Source organism: Macaca nemestrina, chromosome 7 (genome assembly GCF_043159975.1).
Source record: "Macaca nemestrina isolate mMacNem1 chromosome 7, mMacNem.hap1, whole genome shotgun sequence".
NCBI classification, from domain to species: domain Eukaryota; kingdom Metazoa; phylum Chordata; class Mammalia; order Primates; family Cercopithecidae; genus Macaca; species Macaca nemestrina.
In genome coordinates, this window is record NC_092131.1 from 122,917,562 (window position 1) to 122,940,458 (window position 22,897).

Consider the following 22,897-nt stretch of genomic DNA (forward strand, 5'->3'; position numbering starts at 1 on the left):
CATTTTGTGTTGGGGCACAGATTTAAGAAGTCTAGTCACATGGAGGTTGGAAATTAACAGCACAGCTTATAAACTTCCAGTGGGGGTTGACTTGATAGGAGGCATCAGTGATGTTTCCCTGGCAGAGACTGAGGCCTGGTGCATCCCTTTTCAGAGGGTTTCTCTTTGGAGGCGGCTTTAGTTTTCTCTTTGGTTTGTCAAAGGAAAACAGGCAGTTGGCAGATGGCTGTATCTTTTCATTCTGCTCTGTAAGGCACACCCTCTGGCCTTAGAAGTGAACCACTTTTTATACTGTTTACACAGCTCTCTTGTATATATTGTCCTAGAGGTAACATGCTGATAAGACTTTTTTTGTTTCTATCTTTTAAAGGCAAATATCTCCCTGAGAACTGCAGTTCTCAAGTTTTGTGTGGAAAAGACTCCTCCTCCTTTCTGTTAGAATGCAGATTCTGGGGTTCCTCCCCTGGGGATTCTGCTTTGGTTGGCAGGCCAGAGGGGGCCTTAGGAATCTGCATTTCTCTCCAGCATCCCAGCCCTTCTGCTGCAGATCTCTGTGGCTTCCCTGTGAAACACTGCTGTCCTCTCGATGATGAATGTCCTCTTTGGCTGTGAAGAAGACTGTCCCTGTATGATGGTGGCTTTCTAAGTGAACTAGAAATAACTAAACTGCGTGGGTGGAGACCAGTGAAGTGTGAGCCCTCCATCCTCAAGTTGAGTCTCTGTGGTTTATAACTGCATATCTACTTTGCATTCTGAGTTTCTATGCTCCAGAGGAATGACTTTTGGCCCAATTCTCCATTAGCCCTAAGATTTCTGTCTTCTGTGCTGATCGTAGTGGCTGGCAGACCCTGCATGCTAGGGTTCCTCCCTGAGCATTCAGAGGGAGGCTCCTGGAGGGAACAGTGTTCACTTGGCATCTTTGGGTATTTCTGGGAGGGTGAATTGCAATGATTACCACCACCAAAGAACTGGTAATTACTTTCAGATCCCCCAGCTTTTCACCAGAGAGAAGTGGGTAACAATGATGTAGGACGACCATCTGATACTCCTTAAACACCAGCTCCACCTTAAAACACCGTTAGAAATCACCATGGTTCCCAAACATGCCTGTAAATTCACTGAAAGACTAGGCAGGTTCCTGGTACCGGGCTCTCCTGCTTCCCAAATGTCTGATGGGTGGAGCCTGGGAACCTATCCTATCTCCATTTCCTAAAACTTCATGTTAAGTCAGTCATTCTTTTGCCCTAGTTTTAGTTGAAAAACATCAAGCAGAATAATGTGGTATTGCATCGTGTGTGGAAGCCACTGTGGGCGGAGGTGGAGCAAGACTATCCAATAGGCCACAGGCCGTGGCTGCAGGAGTTGTTATTTATCATGAGCTCATCCCTGGCTCTCTCACATTGTGCAATGGCAGAGCTGAGAGAGAACCATAGGAATGTAGCCCTGTGGTCACTTGGAGGCCTCGTGTTCCCTTTCTCTCTGAAACAGAAAGCATTTTGACAGGCTTCTACATTTCCTGTAGGGACGAGCATGTCCGGAGAGTGGCCTTGTCCTTGCCCTTGTCTTGATGAAATCTGACTCAGCCCAGCCGGGTGGCCTGGGCTGTGAGAGGCTTTGATGTGGCCAAATCCCTCACAAGCCCAGTTGTTTTCGTTGCCCACTTTCCTGTGAACTCACATTTGCTCTTCTTTGTTCTAGTTGTAGGCCCTCTTCTTCTAGTCCATTACCCTTAGTTGCTAATCTCTATTAAATGGTATTTGCTTAAAAAGGTATTTGCTGAATATGGGTTTAAGAAATGGCTTTTCTCTCAAGGTGTTTGCTTTTTAAAAGGGGTGCTTGAGTGTTAGAGGTGGCAGAACTCCTCAGACCACCACCTGCCAGAATGGATGAGGAATGTGGCATCTTCCCAGGGAATGGCTGCCCACCTCAACACAGACTATTCAGGGAAATTGATTATGGGTTCTAGGTGTGTGCTCAGCCTTTGAAAGGAGTTAGATTAGAACTATTTTAATAAGATACGATTATTTTGTAAGACATATGGATGCTACTTTTAAGATAGCAATTTTAAAAGATACTAAAGGAGAGTTTATTATGTTCACTAGAGGAATGGAGGTTTGTGACCTTGCATTCCGTTTTCCAAGGAGCCAGGAGATCCAGTATTTTACTTCTCAGTCTCTGTTGCTGGGCTGAAACAGAAGATTTCAAAACCTTCCTGGGGAAAAAAATACATTTTTTCCCCCATTGGTGCTGGTCCAGATCCCTTGAGATTGTTTCCAGGCTCATGATTTTGAAACACTCAGGAAAAAATTTGGAACGTAAAGTTATTTATCAGGTTCGGAGTTATAGTCTGTTTTCTATTTGAATTTTGTTTTGTATTATCAGGCTGCTTACAATATTCTTGTGCTTTTTATTGCTTATGGAAGAAATTACTTTAGACATTTCTTAGAGATCCAGATATCCTTCCTTGGGTTTAAGAAACAAAAATTCCTTCATTATGAGCAGCCATTGCATTCTTTTGAGAAATGAATACTCAAAACTATCCTTGTAATTTAAATTGCTTTCTATAAGGTATGCAGACTTGACCCATTCTGTATATATATTTTCCTTCCTGTGGCTCCTTCGTGATTGTTGGTTATGTTGTTCTTTTGGCTTATAAACGTGGTGGGACCTGATCCATTGGGAAGGAACCCAGAGTTCATAACCCTAAGTGGGTGATTGAGGTGGTGTGCATCATATAGAGCATGCTGGAGGAATGATCGTTTGGTTGTATAAGGGATGTTGGCTGGCCTTGTAGATGAGATGTTTGAGCTGGGTCTTGAGTGAGTAGGAATTTGTTAGGGAGGTGTTAGTGCAGTAGCAGCAGAGATTGTGAAGGCTTTTGTGGGCCTTTAGTGTGGGAGAAAGGTTATAGTTCTATGGAGTGTGGGGCAGTGCGGGCCAGATTTCTTGACACTTGGAAGCCATGAGAGAGTTTTAAGCATGCAACATATATGACTTCATTGGCTAGGTGTCAGAAGAGTATTTAGAGAGGGGAGACTGAGACAGCAAGTCCAGTTAGGAAGCTGTTGCGGAGGCCCAGGGGTAGATGAATCTGGAGACCCAGGGGTCCCGGGGTAGATGACTCTGACACTGTCAGGATGCATGAATCTGAGAGACTGACAAGGGAGTCCTTAGGAATAGGAGACCTGGCGATTCTATTATGTCAGGATGGAGAAGTTTCTGTCCTCTCCATATTTGCTTGTGTGTGGTCTTGTTATTGCTCACAGCAGTCTAGTTTTGAGAAGTGCTGTTAGAGCAGAATTGTGATTAAGAGTGGAAGCATGTTGGCCATTGTAGACTGATGGTCATGCCCTCTCCCAGTGACTCTATGCCTAGCCCTCTAGATTTGATGTCCAGAGGACCTTCTGTACTGATGTGGGGACCAGCATCTGATATAGTTTTATTTGTCCCTGAAGCCAACCCAGAGGTTTTTATCTGAACTTTGCTATTGACTGAGGCCATCAGCATTTCAATATTTGAGAAAAACCATAGAGGAACTTGTGATTCCTGCTGAAATGCTGAGAGGATTGATTTTGTCTTGGACATGCTCTCTCATCCTTCCCCTTGATAGCAAGTAATGCAGACTCAGGTTTAAATTTTGACTGTGCCAAGTGACTGTGAGATTTTGGGTAAACATGATAATACAGATAGTTGATACACAATGAGTACTTTGTGTCAAATACTCTTCTGAGCTTAACACATGTTAAGTGGGTTATCATGGGTAAACATGATAATATAGATAGTTGATACCTAATGAGTACTTGGTGCCGAACACCCTTTTGAGCTTAACACATGTTAACTCATTGATCTTCAATACCGTGAAGTAGGTTCCTATTATTATTCTTTCAATTTTACCAGCAAGGAATCTGAGGCCTAGACAATTTATGTAACTTACCTAACATAGGTAGCCAGTAGCAGAGCTGGGATTTGAACCTTGGCAGTTAGGCTCCAGGGTCCATGGGCAAGCAGATGATACTGTTTAGGGAGAGATAGTTACGAGGGTTAAATGACAGTGTGTATAAAGCGAAAGCATAGTGTCTGGCACACAGTAATTGTTTTATGGATGGTGTCTAATATAATATGCAAATATAGATTATGGAAGAGTCTATGTAATTTTAATACAGTTTTATAAAGAAAATTGATTTTCTACCAATCGGCTAGAAAATTGGTAGAAAATCTATGGGTAGAGAATTTTCTATACATTTATGGATAGAAAAATGTTTGGAAATACCAAAGTATTAATGGTGGTTATTTCTGGTGATGCAGCTATGTTCATTTTATTTTCTTTTTTGCTTTCCTGTGTTTTCCAAATTCTCCTCAGCAGATGTAGGTTGTTATTATTTGAAATAGAAGTCTAAAATACATTTGTTTTTTTTTTTTAAACTAAAGATTAATAGGAACTTACCAGACAAACAGGACTTCCCACAGTCCAGGAAGAGTGAAGAGCCCTGCAAAGTTATGGTGGTGTGAAACTCTACGCCACACTTAGTGACTTTGAAGTTGTTTGGTCTTTTTTCAGTTCGTCTTTGTCTATTAATTTATTTGTAGTGTTTTAGACACATATTTTCTTTGTTTTGCTTTCTTTGTGGGTTTAGAAAGCCCTTTACCTTCCAAGAAAATAGAAATGTTAGGACAGCAGTTTCTTGTGCTGCTGGAGAGAATCATCAGCCCTCTTATGATCAGTGACTCCCTGCTGCCTGGAGCTGGCTTCCAGGGTTGCCCATGGGAGAAGCAGCTCCCGGGCTTACGGTTTGAAGTGTCTGTCCTTCTAGCTTTCAGTTTCCGGCTCGGTCTTGAAAGAGTGTTTTGTTTTCCTCATCTACTGCATCATGGTGCACATGGCATTCATTTTCTGTGTAGAGTCTTGTGGCTGCTGTTTATACTTCAGTTTTAGCTAAACCTTCCCATGTGAATTTCTGCTATGCCGCATTGCTTAAGTCCTATCTTCCCTTCCATACCTTTATAATTGGTGGAAATCTATACAACTGTTGTAAGAGGCAGAAAGAGATAGAAACTTAATTTTAATTATACAGGCTTTTTCTTCTACTGATCTAATGGTTTTTATTAAATTTACTTATTTGTTAAATGCATTCATTTAATGGTTTTTATTAAATTCATTAGTTTGTTAAATCTTGAATTAAATTTGAAATTATTTTCTCTGATGATAGGTTTCTTACCCAGGGCATCACTTATTTTTTTCCAGATATTTGGCCAGTTGTCCTAATGCCATTATATATATTATATATGTAAATTACATATATATATTTGGAGACAGGGTCTCACTCTGTCACCTGGCCTGGAGTACAGTGGTACAGTTATGGCTCACTGCAGCTTCAACCTCCTGGGCTCAAGAAATTCTCCTACCTCAGCCTTCTGAGTAGCTGAGACTGCAGGCATGCACCACCACACCTGGCTAATTTTTGCACTTTTTGTAGAGAGGGGATTTCACCATGTTGGCCAGGCTGGTCTCGAAATCCTGGGTTCAAGTGATCTGCCTGCCTCTGCCTCCCAAAGTGCTGGGATTACAGGTGTCAGCCACTGTGCCTGGCCTGTTATTATTATATTTTTAAGAGACAGGGTCTTGTTTTTGAGATGGAGTTTTGCTCTTGTTGCCCAGGTTGGAGTGCAGTGCCACGATCTTAGCTCCCTGCAATCTCTGCCTCTCAGGTTTAAATGATTTTCCTGCCTCAGCCTCCCGAGTAGCTGGGATTATAGGAGTGTGCCACCACACCTGCTAAATTTATATTTTTAATAGAGACGAGGTTTTACCATATTGCCCAGGCTGATCTCGAACTCCTGGGCTCAAGCAATCTGCCTACCTCTGCCTCCCAAAGTGCTGGAATTACAGGCATGAACCACTGTGCCTGGCCTATTATTATTACATTTTAAAGAGACAGTGTCTTCTGTTTTCATTTTTGAGACAGAATTTCACTCTCATTGCCCAGGCTGGAGTGCAGTGGCACGATCTTGACTCACTGCAACCTCTGCTTCCTGGGTTTAAACGATTCTTCTGCCTCGGCCTCCCGAGTAGCTGCAATTACAGGAGTGCGCCACCACACCTGGCTAATTTTGGTATTTTTAATAGAGATGAGGTTTCACCATGTTGGCCAGGCTGGTCCCGAACTCCAGACTTCAGGTGATCTGCCTGCCTCGGCCTCCCAAAATGCTGGGATTACAGGAGCGAGCCACGGTGCCTGGTTAACCAAGAGATTTGTCTTGCTCTGTTGCCCAGGCTGGGTACAGATCTTGGCTCACTGCAAACTCTGTATCCTGGGCTCAAGGGATTCTCTAACCTCAGCCTCCTGAGTAGCTGGTGCTACGAGCACATGCCACTGTGCCTGGCTAATTTTTTTTTTTTGAGAGATGTGGTTTCACCATGTTGCTCAGGCTGGTCTCAAACTCCTGAGCCCAGGCGATTCACCCACCTGGGCCTCCCAAAGGGCTGGGATTACTGGCATGAGCCACTGGGCCTGGCCTCTAGATTTCTTAATTGGATACCTAGGCATTTTATGTTGATTATAATTATGAACCTGTTTCCCACTGTTTATTGTTGGCATAAAGGAAAATGTTTGCTTGCGGTGAATATCTCAGAGGTAGGAATTAACCAGATCTCATCCAGTTCTGTATTCTTAGTGCTAACTACTGGCCTTGGCCCAAGTTAGGCTCTTAATAAACATTTGTCAAGCAAATGAACACTTTATGTACATGGCGTTGTCCCTTTTTCCTCTTTTGAACTACTTTAGCTACATTTCTAGGAATGGAATTGTAGGTCAAAGAATGTGAACATTATTATAGCTTCTAAAATGTGGTAAATTTTGATAGGCGGACATTGTTTACCAAAGGGAATAAAAGCTTAGATAAACTTGTTGTTTAGTGGAGATAATGAGGCCCGACTCCCTGTAGCTGCTGCTGGATTGCTACTCCAGCCCCTCTCCTCACAATCATGTACTTCCCGCTGAGAGTGGACCCTTAATATTTGTGTATTGAAATCAGTTAACTTGTAATCAAACAACTTTATTGTGGGACTTGTCTAAGCATCAAGTTGAGAGCCGGTGGGAGGCTGAGGGTAGTCTCTGGGGCCCAAGAGAAGAAACAGGTGGCCAGGGCCTGTCTCACACATGAGTGGGCTTCTGGGTTTTGTGCTAATAGAGACCTGGGGACAGCAGCTTGTGGGAGCAGCTGGGGCATCACATGGTACTTCTCAGCCGGCTGTCAAGGACTGCATTCCCACCTCGAGCAGAACACAGATGGCTTGCTTTTATTCTCCTAGCTGGTGCCTCATGTCTTGGCACCCAAAGGCAGCAGATGGCTGCCATGTAGAATTGTGACCACCCAATCCTTGTCTGCCCCTCTTCCTGAGTAGAAGAAACCCAGGACGTTCATGCAGCCATGTAGGAGACAACTACAATGGCTTTCCAAGATGTTCGGCTTTGTCTCATATTGGGATTGGTGCCATATTTGACCTGGGATTTCAGCATTGTTGAGAGGAAGTAGCAACAATTGAACATGAGAGGATGAGTCAGATATTTGAGTGTTTATATTCAGGACACTGTGCAAGGCATCTTGGATCATATTGAGACCAGCAGGTCTGGCCTCTGCCTTTAAGGAACTTAGGTTAGTGAGGAACACGCAGGGAGTGCCCTCATCTCCATGGGAGGGTTACCTGGGCTACAAGATTCTCCAGGCTCCCCATTCAGAGAATGGAGACAAAATGTACCCCCAAATCAGGGAAACCTGCTCTGAAGAGGTGGCCTTTGCATTGGACCTTGAAGGGTGAGTAGGAAGGAGCTGAGGAGACTGGTGTGAGGGGACACTCAGGAGCTGGCCTGGGTGAGGCATCAGACAGCACCCGCTAACACCTGGCTTCTTGCTGGGTGCTTGCGTGGAATCAGCTCCCAATTCTCTGCTGATCTGTGGAGCTCTGCCTTGTCGCTGTTTCTTCTAGCGTGAGTGGAATGCCTGTCTGACTCTCCAGAACATGGGACCACAGCGTTTTAAATGGTCATTCTGAGGGGTGGGGGGCAGATGGTGATCCTTCCTGGTCCTCACTCCTCTGGCGGGCATGTCTTTGGTGAATGCTGTGTGGTCCTGGTGGTAAGCTTCTGCGCTGACTGGCTCATTGTCACCAGCTGAGCCGAGCCTCAGTGGAGGGAACTCCTGGTGATAGACCCAGCAAGGCATTGTCTGTGCAGCCAGATCACTCGAAGGTCCTACTCGCCCCACTTTGGGAGCACTGAATAAAGGCACTAAAGCTGTTAGTCAGACCAGCAGTTGCCTGGGTTCCTAAAGAACGTTGGCCTCTCCTTGGACATTAATGGACCATGGGATGGTTGGAGATATGGAGGTGCCTGTTTAAAGAGAGCAGTTATCTTGAGTCATAAAGTGCTGTAGAAGAGCAATGGTGTTGGCTGCCCCACACCCCCATGGGGACCTCATGCCCTTGGCTTACATTGTAATCCTGAGGTGCTGTTTCCTGCCAAGCCAGATCTCCCACCAACCTTGGCTCTCAAAATGGAATATATTTGCCATTGTGGTATAGACCAGCTCTGTTGAGTAAAGATAAGATATGAGCCACATACATACTTTTAAATTTTCAAGTAGCCACATTAAACCGGTAAAATTAATTTTAATACTGTTGTATTTAATTCAGTACATCCAAAAGATTTTATCATGTGGTGCTGGTCTCCTCTCATGTGCTCAGTAGTCACGTCTGGCTAGTGGCTATTGTGTTGGACAGGGCAGATCTGAACCAATTTATTGGGACTGGGGCGATAAAGAGGCTGGTTTGTGATTATACATTTAATTAGGCCTGAGCTGAATCTCCATTTAGTCCTTCGCTGAAAGATATCAGATGGAAAACCCAGAGGCTTTTTGGATTTCTGCTGATTTTGCTGTATTGTACTTTTAGTGGTGCTCAGTCTTAGAGCCTGTGTGTGTTTCTGTCTTTGGGTTTCAGCTGTCTTCAGAAAAGGCCCTTTGGGGCTTTTCTGTCAAAGCACGTGCCCCAGAGACATTTCAGACAGCCTGGCCCCCAGCCTTTTACTAGCTAATTGGGGATTGAAGTAAAAAGTCTTCTAGTGATCTCTAGATTTTTTTTTTTTTTGAGACAGAGTCTCACTGTCGCCCAGGTTGGAGTTCAGTGGCACCGTGTCAGCTCACTGCAGCCTCCATCTCCTGGGTTCAAGCAGTTCTCCTACCTCAGCTTCCCAAGTATTACAAGTGCCCACCACCACTCCTGGCTAATTTAAAAAAATATTTTTAGTAGAGACGGGGTTTTCCCCATGTTGGCTAGGCTGATCTCGAACTCCCGACCTCAGGTTATCTGCCTGCCTCGGCCTCCCAAAGTGCTGGGATTACAGGTGTGAGCAACCACACCTGCCTGTCTAGATTTTTTTTTTTTTTTTGAAAGGAAACAAACCCAGTTAATCAGTGTCTAGATTAACTGCCTTCCTGACCAGATTTTGCCCAGCTTATTGACCGAATTTCTACAATATGATAAAATAGCAGTCGTTGAAAGCATGTGATCTCAAAGTTTTGCCCCGGGAATTTAGTGAGAGATGACTCAGAGGTTACTAATTGTTTCCCAGTTAGATTTAATACTCAGAGATTTAAAGGGAAAAGGATTTCTTGTAAAAAGCAGATTTTTCATGGTGCCTGCATTGTCAGAGGCAGCTGGAGAGGTTGGTTCAGATCTGTCCTAGTGAGTGTGTGCCAGCTTCTCTGAGCAGCCTGTGGCTCCTGAGCATAAATAGAAACACAGCTGCGTGTGCAGGCTGAACAAGAGGAAGTAGAGCAAGTGTCTGGACGCCTCCCTGGCTGGAGCAGAAGGCTCCCAGGGTGCTTAGCTCATCCATGGCATGGGGATGGAGGGGCCAGGTAGTTAGGGAGCTGGTGGGTGGACCAGACACACACATTCCCCCCACCCAAACACACAATTGCCTCTAAGGGTTGGGGGTTTGGCAGACCGGGCTCACAGTATTGACTCCCTGTATGATCTAGACAAGTCACTTCCCTTTCTGGGCCTGTATCCCCTCATCTGCAAAAAAAAGGGGAGGACTGGGTGGGCTTTGGGCTCTGAATTTGGCTATGGTTGTGTGTCTCAGTTCCTGACTTGCCTGGTGACTCTCCTCTCCCCTCCTGTGGAAATGTTTGTGTGCTCTTTGCTCCGCCCCAGGGCCAGGCTGAGCTCCTGTGTCTACCCTGCAACCAGCCTGCCGCCCAAACTCCAGGCTGTAATTAATGGATCTCTTAAGTGGGCTCATGGCCTCTGGCCTGAGCTAATCTCCTTCTATGCAAACTGCACCTGCCTTTCCCTCACCACCATTTTCACCAGCAGTACCTTTGTCTAATAATCTGATATGTGTCCTTCCCCAGTGCTCTGCTAAGTTCCCCATTCCATCTCTTTAGGAAGGCACACAAGTCCCTTCAGGGCCAGGTCCTTGCCACTCACTGACCTCACCTCACTCCTGCTCTTTGACCTTTTCACTTTTGTAGACACTCCTCTCTCTTCCTGAAATCTCTTTTCCTCTGGCCACTGCCTGCTTCCCATTTAAGACCAAGCTCTCCTGTATCATTTTCTGATCATTCATTCATTCACTATTCCTACATATATGTATTCGGTAAATACTGACCTAGTATGTGCCTGGCACTGAGCTAGATGCTAGAGAAATGGAGACAACTTGGAGTTTGTTTCTTGGAGAAGATAAACATTAAACCAATACTTTGAAGCTTTTAAACCTGCATGTGGCAGGTGTCCTGAACTTTGAGTACCTTGTCCTTTGCTGCACCTCCCTCCTTGGCTATTTGTCCTTCCCCAGTGCTCTCCAGTCACGCCAGCCCTGCCTCACCTGCTCTGCTTTCTGTCATAGCACTTAATGCAGCATGGAAATTACTGGGTGTTTTTTCCTGTCTTTCTCACTAGGCCAAGCCCCAGGTCTGGGTACCTGATAGGTGCTTGGCAAATGTTGGTTAAATGAATAGATGAAATGGCAACTTGGCTGATAGTTGGAAGAACTTTCTGTAAAATACCCAAATATCCTGTAATGAAGGCTTTTCTTTATCTGAGGCCAGGTATGCAGTTATCACTAAAAAGACCCAGGTTGTAGCCACAGCACCCAGAGGTTATCCTTTGTATCCTTTGCTTGTAAGTAGTAGTAGTTTGGTTTAGGCCTGTCTCTTGCTGTCATGCCTGCAGAGCCATTTTCTTCACTGCCTCTGATCTTGGGAACCACTGTGTCTGATGTCTGCACATGTCACTGGATGCCAGTGTTGATGAAGTTCCCATAATTGTGTCATGGCAGCCTTCCTTCTTCTTGGGACTCCTTTGCAGGGGGCAGCCTGGAGACCTTAACCCATACCTGCAGTCTAGTTTGTTTATAGTTAGGTTCATTGTTCTGGGTCCTCTCCCCCATCTTGGTTGATTTTTTTAAATAATATTCACTCTTTGTGTATATAATTCTATGATTTTGGACAAATGCGTAGAATCATGACTTTACCACCAGAACCATGATACAGAACAGTTCTGTTACCCAGAAATTCTTGTGCTGCCCCTTTGTAGTCAGCTACTCCCCTCCCTGCCAAGCCCTGGCAACCACCGATTTGTTTTCTGTTCTGACAATTTTGCCTTTTCAGGGTGTTACATAAATGGCATCATATAGTATATAGCCGTTTGGGTCAGGCTTCTTTCACTTAGCAATATGCATTTAATATTTATCCATGTTGTAGGAATCAATAGTGTGCTCCTTTTTATTGCTAAATAGTATTTTATTGTATGGATGTGTACCACAGTTTTTTTTTTTTAATCCTTTCATCAGATGAAGTTCTCATTTTTTTGGCAATTATGAATAAAACCTCTATACATACTTACATACAGGTTTTTGTGTGAATATGTTTTCATTCTTCTTGGGTGGATATGTAGGGATGGGCTTGCCAGGTCACTTGGTAAGTGTATGTTTAACTTTATAAGGAATTGCCAAACTGTTTTCTAAAGTAGCTGCACCAAGTTGCATTCTACCAGCAGCTTATGAAAGTTCTAGCTGCCCTTCACCCTTGTCAGTACTTGGCATTGTCAACTTTTTGAAATATTAGCCATTCTGATAGGAGTGCCAGCTAGTTTTTAATCTGCAGTTTTCTTTGTATACTCTCAGATGCTGATGGAGTTTAAATATCATTATTTGATGTTATTTGGCAAGGCCGTCATTCATACCTATGTAAGATTTTATTTCTGAAGATGGAATTTATAGTTGCTCAGAGCAAAAGAGCCAGCAGTATTATCACACCTTCCTAAACAGTTTTGAGGAAAATGTTATGCTGCATTATTCTTTAATTTTAGAATTTAAAAAGACTTCTTATTAATTGTGTTCAATTCTTCATGTCACAATTGCTGTTTGCTTGACCAACTCATCATGAGCAAAAGCTACTAATCTTGTAGCTGAAGTTTCCTTGATCTGTTCATCTTAACTCTCATATGGCAAGCTGAACAGTCTGTACTCATGAGACATAATATTTTTTAAGCTCTTCATATTATTGGTGGCCATAACATGTTTTTCCCCTCCCTCTTTCTAGGCTCCCAATCGTCAACTCATGACTTACTGGTTACAGGAGCTTCAGCAGAAGAGATGGGAATATTGTAACAGTCTCGACATGGTCAAGTGGGACAGCAGGACCTCTCCAACTCCCGGGGATTTTCCTAAGGGTCTTGTAGCCAGAGATAACACCGGTAAGGCAGAAATAAAGGGGAGCTGGGTCAGTTATTTGTGTGAGCCATTCGATACCACACATGAACTTAGCAGTGAATGAAAATGATTTTAGAAAGAAATAATAGTGATGCTACCTTATGAGTGGACAGCATTCCACAGTTACCCAGCGCCTCTATGTACGAAGCTTATGCAAACCCAGTGATGGCCTTGGAATCAGGCAAGGCCAGTGCCAAGCATATGGAAGAGATGATACGACTAAGGTCAGCATGTAGTAAGTTGTGGTGCTGTAAGTCTAGTTCTGACTGCAGGGCCAGCCTTTCTACCACACCTAATGATGGAGCACTTCGTGCCTAAATAGTCATGCTTGGGCAGACTTGCCAAGGTTAACAGGTGTTTGTATACGCTAGGAAGGTATTCTCAAAACATTCCACTTACAGTTCTCTAGTGTTTCTTAGGAAGACTTTAACCTTCAAACATTGATTTAATTCTGTCCTGGATTCATGGCATTTCTATAACTCAGGGTAATCCCTGGCCATTTGCAACATGGAGATAACCTCTAGAAAGAACAGGACAACAATTATTTGCTGCCCATCCTACCCCCCCCCGCAAAGACTGTGGAGATGGGACTATTTTTGGCCCCCGCTCTCCATACAGGGCAAAGAACACATCCAGAAAAACAAACAAACAAACAAACAAAAAAGCCTCCTAAGCTCAGAAGTAAGGTCTAAAAAGCCCAGGCCGTTGTACTAGTATTTTTGGAAGACACATGGAGCATACATTAAAAGAAGTAGACAACAGTAAGGACTAGTTCTAACAGTTTCATAAAGAGACGTTGTCTGCACTTAATAAAACCCGTGGGACCCTTTGCTCAGCAGAACACAGGGCTGCATCCGAGTTGCCTGTCCCACCAAGGATGGTGTTGGCACATGTGTGGCTGATTTACTCCAGAAACAAATGCGTTCTTAGACAAATTTTTCATCTCCAAATTTGCCAGTCTTGTTTTTACTTGTCCCAGTATTTTTCAGTAGGTTAATCCCTCTTATCAGTGAGAAATTACTATATATGCTTTGTACTTGTTGATATATTTTCTGTGAGAGTTTTCGAGTCACTTTCACGACTGTCTTAGCACTTTGTCTATTCCAAGTTCTGAGGTCATGCCTTTATTTTCAGCTTTTTGCCCCCTTATGTTTAGTTCAGGGTCAAGTCACTGGTAACTGAGTTCTTTTGAAAGCCACTCTTCTAGTGCTTTTCATCAAAAGGAGCTCCTAACTGAGTGTCTGAGTCACTTGGAACATTTGGAAATCCTGTGGGAACAGGCGGTGTTCATGAGCATAGCCACTGCCTTTGGCACAGGAGGTACTTGATTTGCCTCAGTTCCTTTGTTCTGAGGACACCAAGTGCTTCTTTCTAGCAAAGACTCAGGGATATTCAACCAAAAGGAGGACAAAGAAGTAATGCTTATCCCTATAGTCTCTTTATAACAGCTGTCCTTCCTCCTTCTAAGCCAAAATGCTGTGATTGGAGAGCCAGAGAAAACATCTGAAGCCCATATTTGTTTCTCCTCCTTTGATTTGGGGACTCCAGGTATCGAATTTAGCATTTGAGTAAATGCCATCTGACATTTACTCATTCATTCAGCAAAGTTGGCACTCAAGATGAGCTTTGCCCCTCTCCTCGCAGAATTTCTAGTCAAGCAGGGTGGTTGTGCAGAGAAAAAATGAGAGAAATGTGAGGGAAGGGTGCATGCTGGTACCATGGGCTGTAAGTGGGCTGTGCATAGCTTCTGGCAGTTAGGGCCTCTCTGAGGAAGTGCATCTAAGCCAAGGCCTGAAGGATGGCTAGGAATTAGCTAGGTAGAGAAGCGGGGAGGCAGATGACAGGGCTGGACTGCGGTGCCTTCCCAGAGCTGCAGTCAGGATGGCTACCGGCTGGAAGCAGTTGTGGGGTGCGAGTCGAACCTGGGGGCACACCCGGGGACCCAGAGCCAGAGCTGGGGGAGAGCCTAGACTGCTGGCCTTGGGATTTTGGACTTTATCCTAAGAGCAGTGGAGTGCCTTTGAAGATTTTTATAGATAGAAATGACTGTAACTTTAGACTTCTATTAATTTTTAGATAGCTTCTAAGAACAAGGAATGAAACTTTGGGCCCCAGAGCAGTATGTGAGACTATAATAGCTCAGGAAGTCAAAAAATCTAAAGCAGGAAGTCAAGAAGAAAAGCTTATATTTTAGCCCCTTTTGTTTCATCATCAGAGATCAAATCCGGTTCAAAGATAAATTGTGTTGTGTTATATGGCAGTGCTCTGAAGTTTCTAAAGCCATGCTTGTAGTTATCTGCTCAGCTTAGCCTACTCTAGCAAGAATTAAAGAAGAGTGTTTTTATAACTGATTTGCATTAAAAATAAAATTTTTCCTAGTATTGTCTCATGGTCACCCAGTTGTTTGGAACATTTTGGTTTGTAGTCTAATGGGCTTCACCCATCAGGACCCTCCTAGCACCTAAAGTTAATATGGGGAAAAATATAGGGGATTAACATTTTCCACTGATAGCTAGTTATATATCTTAGAAGGCAGCTCTGCCTGGTGGAAGAAGCCCTGTGGGCCTGTGAGTCTTGGGGATATTTACTAGTTGTCAGACTCTAAGTAAGTCACTTATCTTGTAGTACAGGGGTAGGAAACTGTGGCTCTGGGAATTGAAGTTTGTTCCCCCTCCGTTGTAGTTGTTTTAAGGATCAAACGGGAAGCTGCATTGTTAAGTGTAAAGAGCCATATGTATGTGTATATACACATATATTATATATTGTATAGATATGTATGAGATGATATCATTTTGAAAGGGTTAGCATTATGTTCAGCTGTAATTAGTAGGAAACCTTCCTAATAAGGACTTACACATAGGGAGTAATTTGTCTCACATGATAAGCAGTTTATGGCTGGCATAGCTACTCACTAGTGCCGCTGAGGGGCCCAAGCTGTCTCGGACTCTGTTTTCCATTGCTAGAGTGTATTAGCTTTCCTGCTCATGCTGGCTGCCCCTGGGGGTGGCACTTACATCAAAAAGGAGAATGCTTTCCCAGAAACCTGTGGCTTAGGCATCGTTAGCTGGAACTGTCACATGGCCATTCCTAGCTGGAAGGAGTCTGGGAAGCCAAGTATTTTAGCTGAGCATATGGCCACGATCAAAACCAAGGTTTATAAGTAAGGAAAAGCTGGATTGAATATTCATTAAGGAGCCAGCACTGTCACATAGTTGCTTACATTAACTTTTTTTCTAGAATCTGTGTTGAGTAAGAGACTTTCCTGTGTGTGATTGGAACTTGCAGCTTTATTATTAGTCAATATCTGTTCTGTGTGCCTTCTATTTTGTAGCCTGTCCTCTGAAGGCATGCCATGCCTCAAATACCATTCCACATTGTCTTCTGTGTTTGGATAGAGAAAGACCTAGTTTCAACACAAAAGAATAATTTGCATAAAGATACAATCAGGGGTCCACAAACCTTTATAGCTGTTGAGAATGAGGTAACTAGAACCCAAAGGAGGTGCCCATAAATGACTAATAGCCTCATTACAGGATGTATGTCTCGCACATTCTGTTTACTTCATTCCCCACATAAACTAATAAGAAAACAAGCCAGGGGTAACAAGATCCTGCTTTTTTAAAAAAACTTCTTGAAAGTTCATGAGTACTAAAGCATTCATGGTCATAGCAGTCTCAAATACCCAAGTGCCTGTTTGAATATGGATGGTATTTCTTGCAGAACATTGTATTGTGAAGACAGTTTGAAGGATGACCACACATTTCCTCCCCTGAAGCAGCTGCATCGGGTAGTTGAACTGTTACACTCTTAACAGCTTGTGTGCAAGGGGATGGCGTGGGAGGAGTAGCTGTAACTTTCAGTCCTCAGGCAGCTTGAGCAGTGCTCTCGGTGCGGGGTGCAGGGTGTAGAGGGCTGCCAGAAGGAAAGCCATTAGGTGGAATGCAGGCCCCGCGTTGGCAGTGCCACAGGAATTACACATCAACCTTTAATGTCATGATTCCATACAGAGATCAAGGAAGCTGTGCTTTCGTGTAATCCTTGTAAAATGCAAAATGCCATCCGTTCTTGTGAAGTATCGGTAGTTACCAGCATTGTATCTGAGAGACAGCATGGAGAGAGCTTATGGGACCTTGAGTACATCATGATTTCCCCATCTGTGAAGCAAGATGCTCTCTGAACCAGGTTCCTTCTGGTTTGAAGGTTCTGTGAAAGTCAGGTTGTGAAAGAATGTGACTGTGGGAGGGAGGATGTCAGGGAGATGCCGAGTGGGGTTTGATTGCAGTTCTGTCTGGGAGGAACCTGCTGGATAGGGTCCAAAAGGAGACTATCTGGAACAAGCTTGGAGTTTGGTGTCAGCAGGGACATCCTCAGCCTAGATTTGGTGGGACTTAATGCAGGTGAATACAGGGGTTGATGTGGCTGTGAATGGGGGCAGGGGCGGTGGCTGAGTCAGGTTGCAGGAGAACAGGGAGGAATGGGAAAGGAAAAGAGGGAAACCCCCACCCCAATTCAGGGAATCTGTCAGAGGCAAGGTGGCAGGAGAGAGGAAAGTCTGGAAGGATGATGAGTATAAATCCATTCAAGAACTGCAGGAGCCTTTGCTGCCTTCTGCCCGATTGTTTAAACCCACAGAAGGCCTTTTCTCCCATGCCATGTTAGCAAGTTCCTGTCGCTTACGGATTAATTTGGTCATTTAACCAATATTTATTCAGTCACTCCTCTATGCTAGGTGTTGGATATGCAGCTGTTAGCAAATCAGATAGAGGTTCACTTCTCACAGAGTTGTGTCCTTGATGGGGGTAGAGGACAGGCAGATGAATAATTAGCCAGACATATGGACTGGCCTATGCTGGGGCCTGTCAGGACCCGGTGGTTTGCCGCCTCTTTTTTTTTGGTGCTTAGATGCATGCTGTGTTCTCACTTGGAAGATATTTCTGTTCCTCTTGACTGGTCCTTCACAATCTGTATTAAAACTCACATTGGTAAATAAAAAAAAAATTTTCAGATTAAGCCCACCCTGTCTTCCTCCACCTCCCAATGTTGACACCCACACTTTCGTTTGCTGTGTCCTTAATGAAAAGTTCTGCTTTTCATTAAGATGCATATGGGCACAACCCTTTCCCAATGTTCTTTTCTCCTTTCTTGGATGCAGCTACAGGCCTGGGTTGAGTTTTATGAGAATTCTCCCACTGTACGCAGTTCTGTGCTCTGTAGAAGTTGCTGGCGGAGCACCTAGGCCTGACTGACACAGCAGGAGAGGAGAGGGAATACTCACTGAGGCAGTCCAGATGTAGGCAGGAGCCGCTCCTGTGCAGGGAGTCCCATTAGGAGGAGACTTTGAGCATCATGTGGTAGAATGCAGCAAATGGGAACGGCTGTTGGAGACCAGGGAGGCTGGAGACCAGGGAGGAGAAGCCAGCAGCTCCAGGGAGGCTGAGACTGCCCGGGGTCACACTGGATTTAGAGGCGGTGCTAGAATCAGAACCTAGGAAATGGGAACAATGCAGTCGGAAACTCCCTCAGAGTTTTCATTTAGGCATTTGAAAATGTTTAAAAAGGACAGAGGTCTAAACACCAAAAACCATCAGGCACAGACTTTCTTTCCCCACTGAAGCTGTAAGACAAAAGACATGTTCATGAACACCAGTCCAGCCTCTTAAAATCTTCAAGGAAATGTTGCCATGTCCTAGTTTGTGTTTTCCCTTAACGTCCTCCTTGAGGCGGTTCCCTGCATGCTAATGCTAGGACATGTATTGAGGAGAAGCCAGCAGCTCTGCTTTCATTAAGTACATCTCACATGGTCTCTTAAAAACCAAAAACCAGACAAAAATAACAGTTACAGCAAAAATGTATTAAGCTGGAAAAGAGCTTCTTTTTCAAGTCAGATAATTACTTTTAGAAATTGTCCTCCAACATGTTCCTCCCTGGTCTCTGGTCCCTTTTCTCCACCCCTCCCTGGGGCCTCTGAGTTCCTCAGGAAGTATTTCCAGTATGGGCTGTGGGTTGCTGCAAGGCCTGGGGTTTTCTTGGTAATAGGCACTTTGCCACATGAGCATTTGACAGTCCAGTCTCGCAGAGGCCGTTCATCACCTTGCTACTAACCCACACAGGAAGAAGAGGCCAGACTCAGCCTGTAGTAGAAATCCGTACAGTTTGTTGTGTTTATTTCCTGATTTGGCTTAGAATTGTGATGATGGTTGTAAGACCAGCCCTTGAAGTAAAGGAGTTTGTGCTGCGCCCGTACTCCATGTACCTGTAAACTGACACACGCGCTCACCAACATTGAGCACCCCCCGCCCCCAACTCCAGGTACTGTGCCCTCCTCTGGTAGGTACACTCATCTCTACCTGCCTTGCGATGTTTGTATACTGCAGGGGCAGGTGTCCGGGTTCTGGCCCTGGCTCTGGACGCTAGTGTCCTGATGGAGAAAGTAGGTAAGGGGACTGGACTGGATTAGTGGGGTTTGAACTTTTTTTTTCTTTTGTTTGCTGGAACCTCTTTTCCAAATGAAATCTTAAAGGGAACCCCAGTATATAAAAGGTGAAGAGAGGAACTGCTGAGGATGAAACTGAGCATGGGGCCCCCATCCTCTTCTCCCTCTAGAAGTCCCCCAGGCATCTCCTGGAACCCTAAGACTCAGAGGAAGGGTCTGGATCCCAAGGACTCAATGTTTATTTATTCTGTGGTGACTTGGAGCTTGACATGTTACTGTGTTACTTATGTCTGTTTCCTGGACGTGTTCTCCTTTATGGGGAAAGCTCTGTCTCATCGGTTGTTGTGCCCTCGGTGCCTAGTGCTTAATACATGATAGTAAAACCAAGAACTGGCAATCTGTGGTTATTTGTAACTTCTTGCCTCTTGACTCAAGAGGCTGCAGTGAGCCGTGATCACACCACTGCACTCCAGGCCTCAGTGACAGAGTGAGAGCCAGTCTCAAAAAAAAAAAAAAAAAAAAAAGTGTATACTCTGTTACCAAGCCTGTAATTCTTCTGTTCCCAGCACACCATCTTGCTTTTCCTAGTCAGAACCCTACTGTAAGCCATGCATTGACTCTTCTGGCCAGAGCCAAATTACCCTAATAGATACACAGCAGTTGTTTACTCAAGCCACGCCCAAGATACTTTCCCAGTGTGTTTTTGAAGCCCTTCCCACACTGACTGGTCAAGTCAGAACCTGCCTACACAGTGCAGGCTCATCATGCGACATTCAGTACATTGCTCTCCAAGCCGGAGCAGCCCAGGAGTGCCTGCTGTCTGTTTCCTTTACCAGTGCTCAGTGACCTTTAGCAGAGACCTGTTCTTGCTGGCTCTGGTTGTGTGCTCCTCTGATTAGAAACACATTTTTCTTGGCTGGGTACAGTGGCTTACGCCTGTAATCCCAGCACTTTGGAATGCCAAGGTGGAAGAATTGCTTGAACCCAGGCATTCAAGACTAGCCTGGGCAACATGGCAGACCCTGTCTCTAGAAGAAAACAAAACAAAACAAACAAAAAACCCCAAAAATGAGCTGGGCATGGTGCGTGCCTGTAGTCCCAGCTACTTGGGAGGCTGAGGCAAGAGGATCTCATGAGCCTGGGAGGTTGAGGCTGCAGTGAGTCGTGTTCACTGAGATCCTATCTCAAAAGAAAGAGAAAAGAATTTTTCTTGAATATCAGTGGTCAGCAGTCAATTCTGATTTCACAGAAAGAGATGGTTGATTTTGTTGATACAGAGATACTTTAAAAAGAAGTGTAGATCAAATTGATTATTTTAAAGTAATATTGAATTCTGTTTACAAGCATGTCCTATTCTCAGAGAGATTATGCCATTTGGCATGGGAGAATTCTACCACTGAAACACCAGTGCAGATTATGTCATTTGGAAGAATACAAAGTATTTGTAGTTAGAAATGTTTTTATCAGCACAGTGGCTCATGTCTATATCCCAGCACTTTGGGAGGCGGAGGCGGGTAGATCACCTGAGCTCAGGAGTTCGCGACCAGCCTGGCCAACATGATGAAACCTCGTCTCTACTGAAAATACAAAAATTAGCCGGGCATGGTGCCGGGTGCCTGTAATCCCAGCTACTTAGGAGGCTGAGGCAGGAGAATCGCTTGAACTTGTGAGGAGGAGGTTGCAGTGAGCCAAGACTGCGCCATTGGATTCTATCCTGGGCAATAAGAGCGAAACACTCCATTCTGGGCAACAAGAGCCAAACTCTGTCTTGGGAGAAGAAAAAAAAAAAAAAGAAAAGTTTTTATCAAAAAAAATTTTTTTAAGTAACTTTTTATTATGGGAAATTTTAAACATATACAAAGAATAACATAATATTACCTCCAGGTTTATTAGGTAGTTGCAGCAATAATTACCCCTCTTGTTTCATTGATATCCTGCTTTGTTATTTTGAAGCAAATAAAATGTTACCTGAAGCAAATATTACTATGTATTTGTTAAGTAACAAAATACTGCTATTTACCATCATATTTACCATATGATGGTAAATCCTGACCATCATATGATTTCCACCTTAACTATTTCAAAAGTTTACATTTTAAAGATGTGAAGTTTCATCATGCCTTAGCATCAGTGGGTTTGCTTGTGAATTTACTGAACTGCTATTCTGTGATGTGCAAACTTTATTTTTTCAGTATCATTCTTTACAAGTATTAGCAAATACATTTATATTTGTATTTCTCCCACTTTCTTAGAGAAAAGATACCCTTGTATAATCTGACCTGCACTTTGCTTTTCTTATATAACAGTTTATCCTGGAAATTGTTTCTTATCAGTACAGGTGATTGGACTTTGATGACGGGTTTATGGTGAGGGTTATTGATCTGCAGTACTGGAGGAAAATTCTAGCCTTTGGTTTCTCTGGGCCAACACTGTTAATACTTGGTGGTTTGAGGTATGTCACAACCTTCCTTTGAGAAACATGGAGCTATTTAGATGAAAATGGTTTCAGAACACCAGAGTTACCCACAGATTATGTTTTTTATATAGTATACATTAAAAATATACTATTACATAGTTTAGATTTTTATATAGTATATCAAGTCAGTGTTTTATGTGGGATATCAAGTTTTATGTGGAAGCTTTGAGTAACTGACATTTGTTTACCTTTTTCTTTTCAGATTTAATTTACCCACACCCAAATGCTTCTGCAGAAAAAGCCAGAAATGTCCTAGCTGTGGAGACTGTGCCTGGAGAGCTGGTGGGAGAACAAGCTGCAAATCAGCCCGCCCCAGGGCATCCAAATTCCATTAATTTTTACTCTTTGAAACAGTGGGGCAATGAGCTCAAGTGAGTCTTTGGAAAGCAGCATATGACATTGAAAATGGATTGTTTCTGATAATGTATGTTATAATTTTATAAATGAGGTTATAAAACTATCTTACACTTACAAAGGCCTTTGTTGTTTACATCATACTTTCCCATAGATCGTTGTGGTTTTAGCTTGTATTACATGCTTATTCTGTGTCTGACACTGTGCCAAACATTTTCACACTTACGGTTTAATTTAATTGCTCAACTCTGTGAAGCAGGTCATATGGCTGACATTTTACAGAGACTGAAACTGGCTGAAGGAGAGTATGTGTCCGAGGTCACAATTCTTCCAGGCTGCAGAGCTGGGGCTTCTTGTGCCTAGGGCCTAGTCCCCTCTCCAAGACACTAGGTTGGCCAGGTCCTGTGCTCTGGATTTCCATTCCCTGTTTGTGCATGGTCAAATGAGAGTGGAGGTGGGTTGGTTTTTGTTTGTTTGGTTGGTTTTTATGAGATGAGGTCTTGCTGTGTTGGCCAGGCTGGTTTCAAGTCCGGGGCTCAAGTGATCCTCCTGCCTCAGCCTCTTTAGTAGTTGGGACTACAGGCAGGTGCCACTATGGTCGACTTGTTTTTTAAATAAGAACTTCATTGAGATACAAGTCCCACACGGTACAATTCACCCATTTAAAATGTACAATTCGATGATTTTTGGTATATTCACAGAGTTGTGCTACCATCACCACAATCAATTTTTAAATGTTTTCATCGATCCAAAAAGAAACTCATTACATTAGCAATTCCTTCTCATTTCCCCCAACCCCTTCTCCTCTGTCAACTCTCAACTGTAGGCAACTCCTAATCAACTTTCTATCTGTATGAATTT

General features: G+C 43.8%; 1 protein-coding gene across 1 annotated transcript in view; it reads left to right on the top strand.

Moving 5' to 3' along the window:
- Nucleotides 1–22,897, top strand: part of LOC105493153 (TBC1 domain family member 2B) — an 82,775-nt gene that overhangs the window by 11,098 nt on the left and 48,780 nt on the right. Inside the window, exons 2-3 of the mRNA XM_011760627.2 lie at nt 12,604–12,757; nt 21,885–22,053. Coding sequence (XP_011758929.2) covers nt 12,604–12,757; nt 21,885–22,053 — 323 coding nt within the window. The remainder of the gene's footprint in view (nt 1–12,603; nt 12,758–21,884; nt 22,054–22,897) is intronic.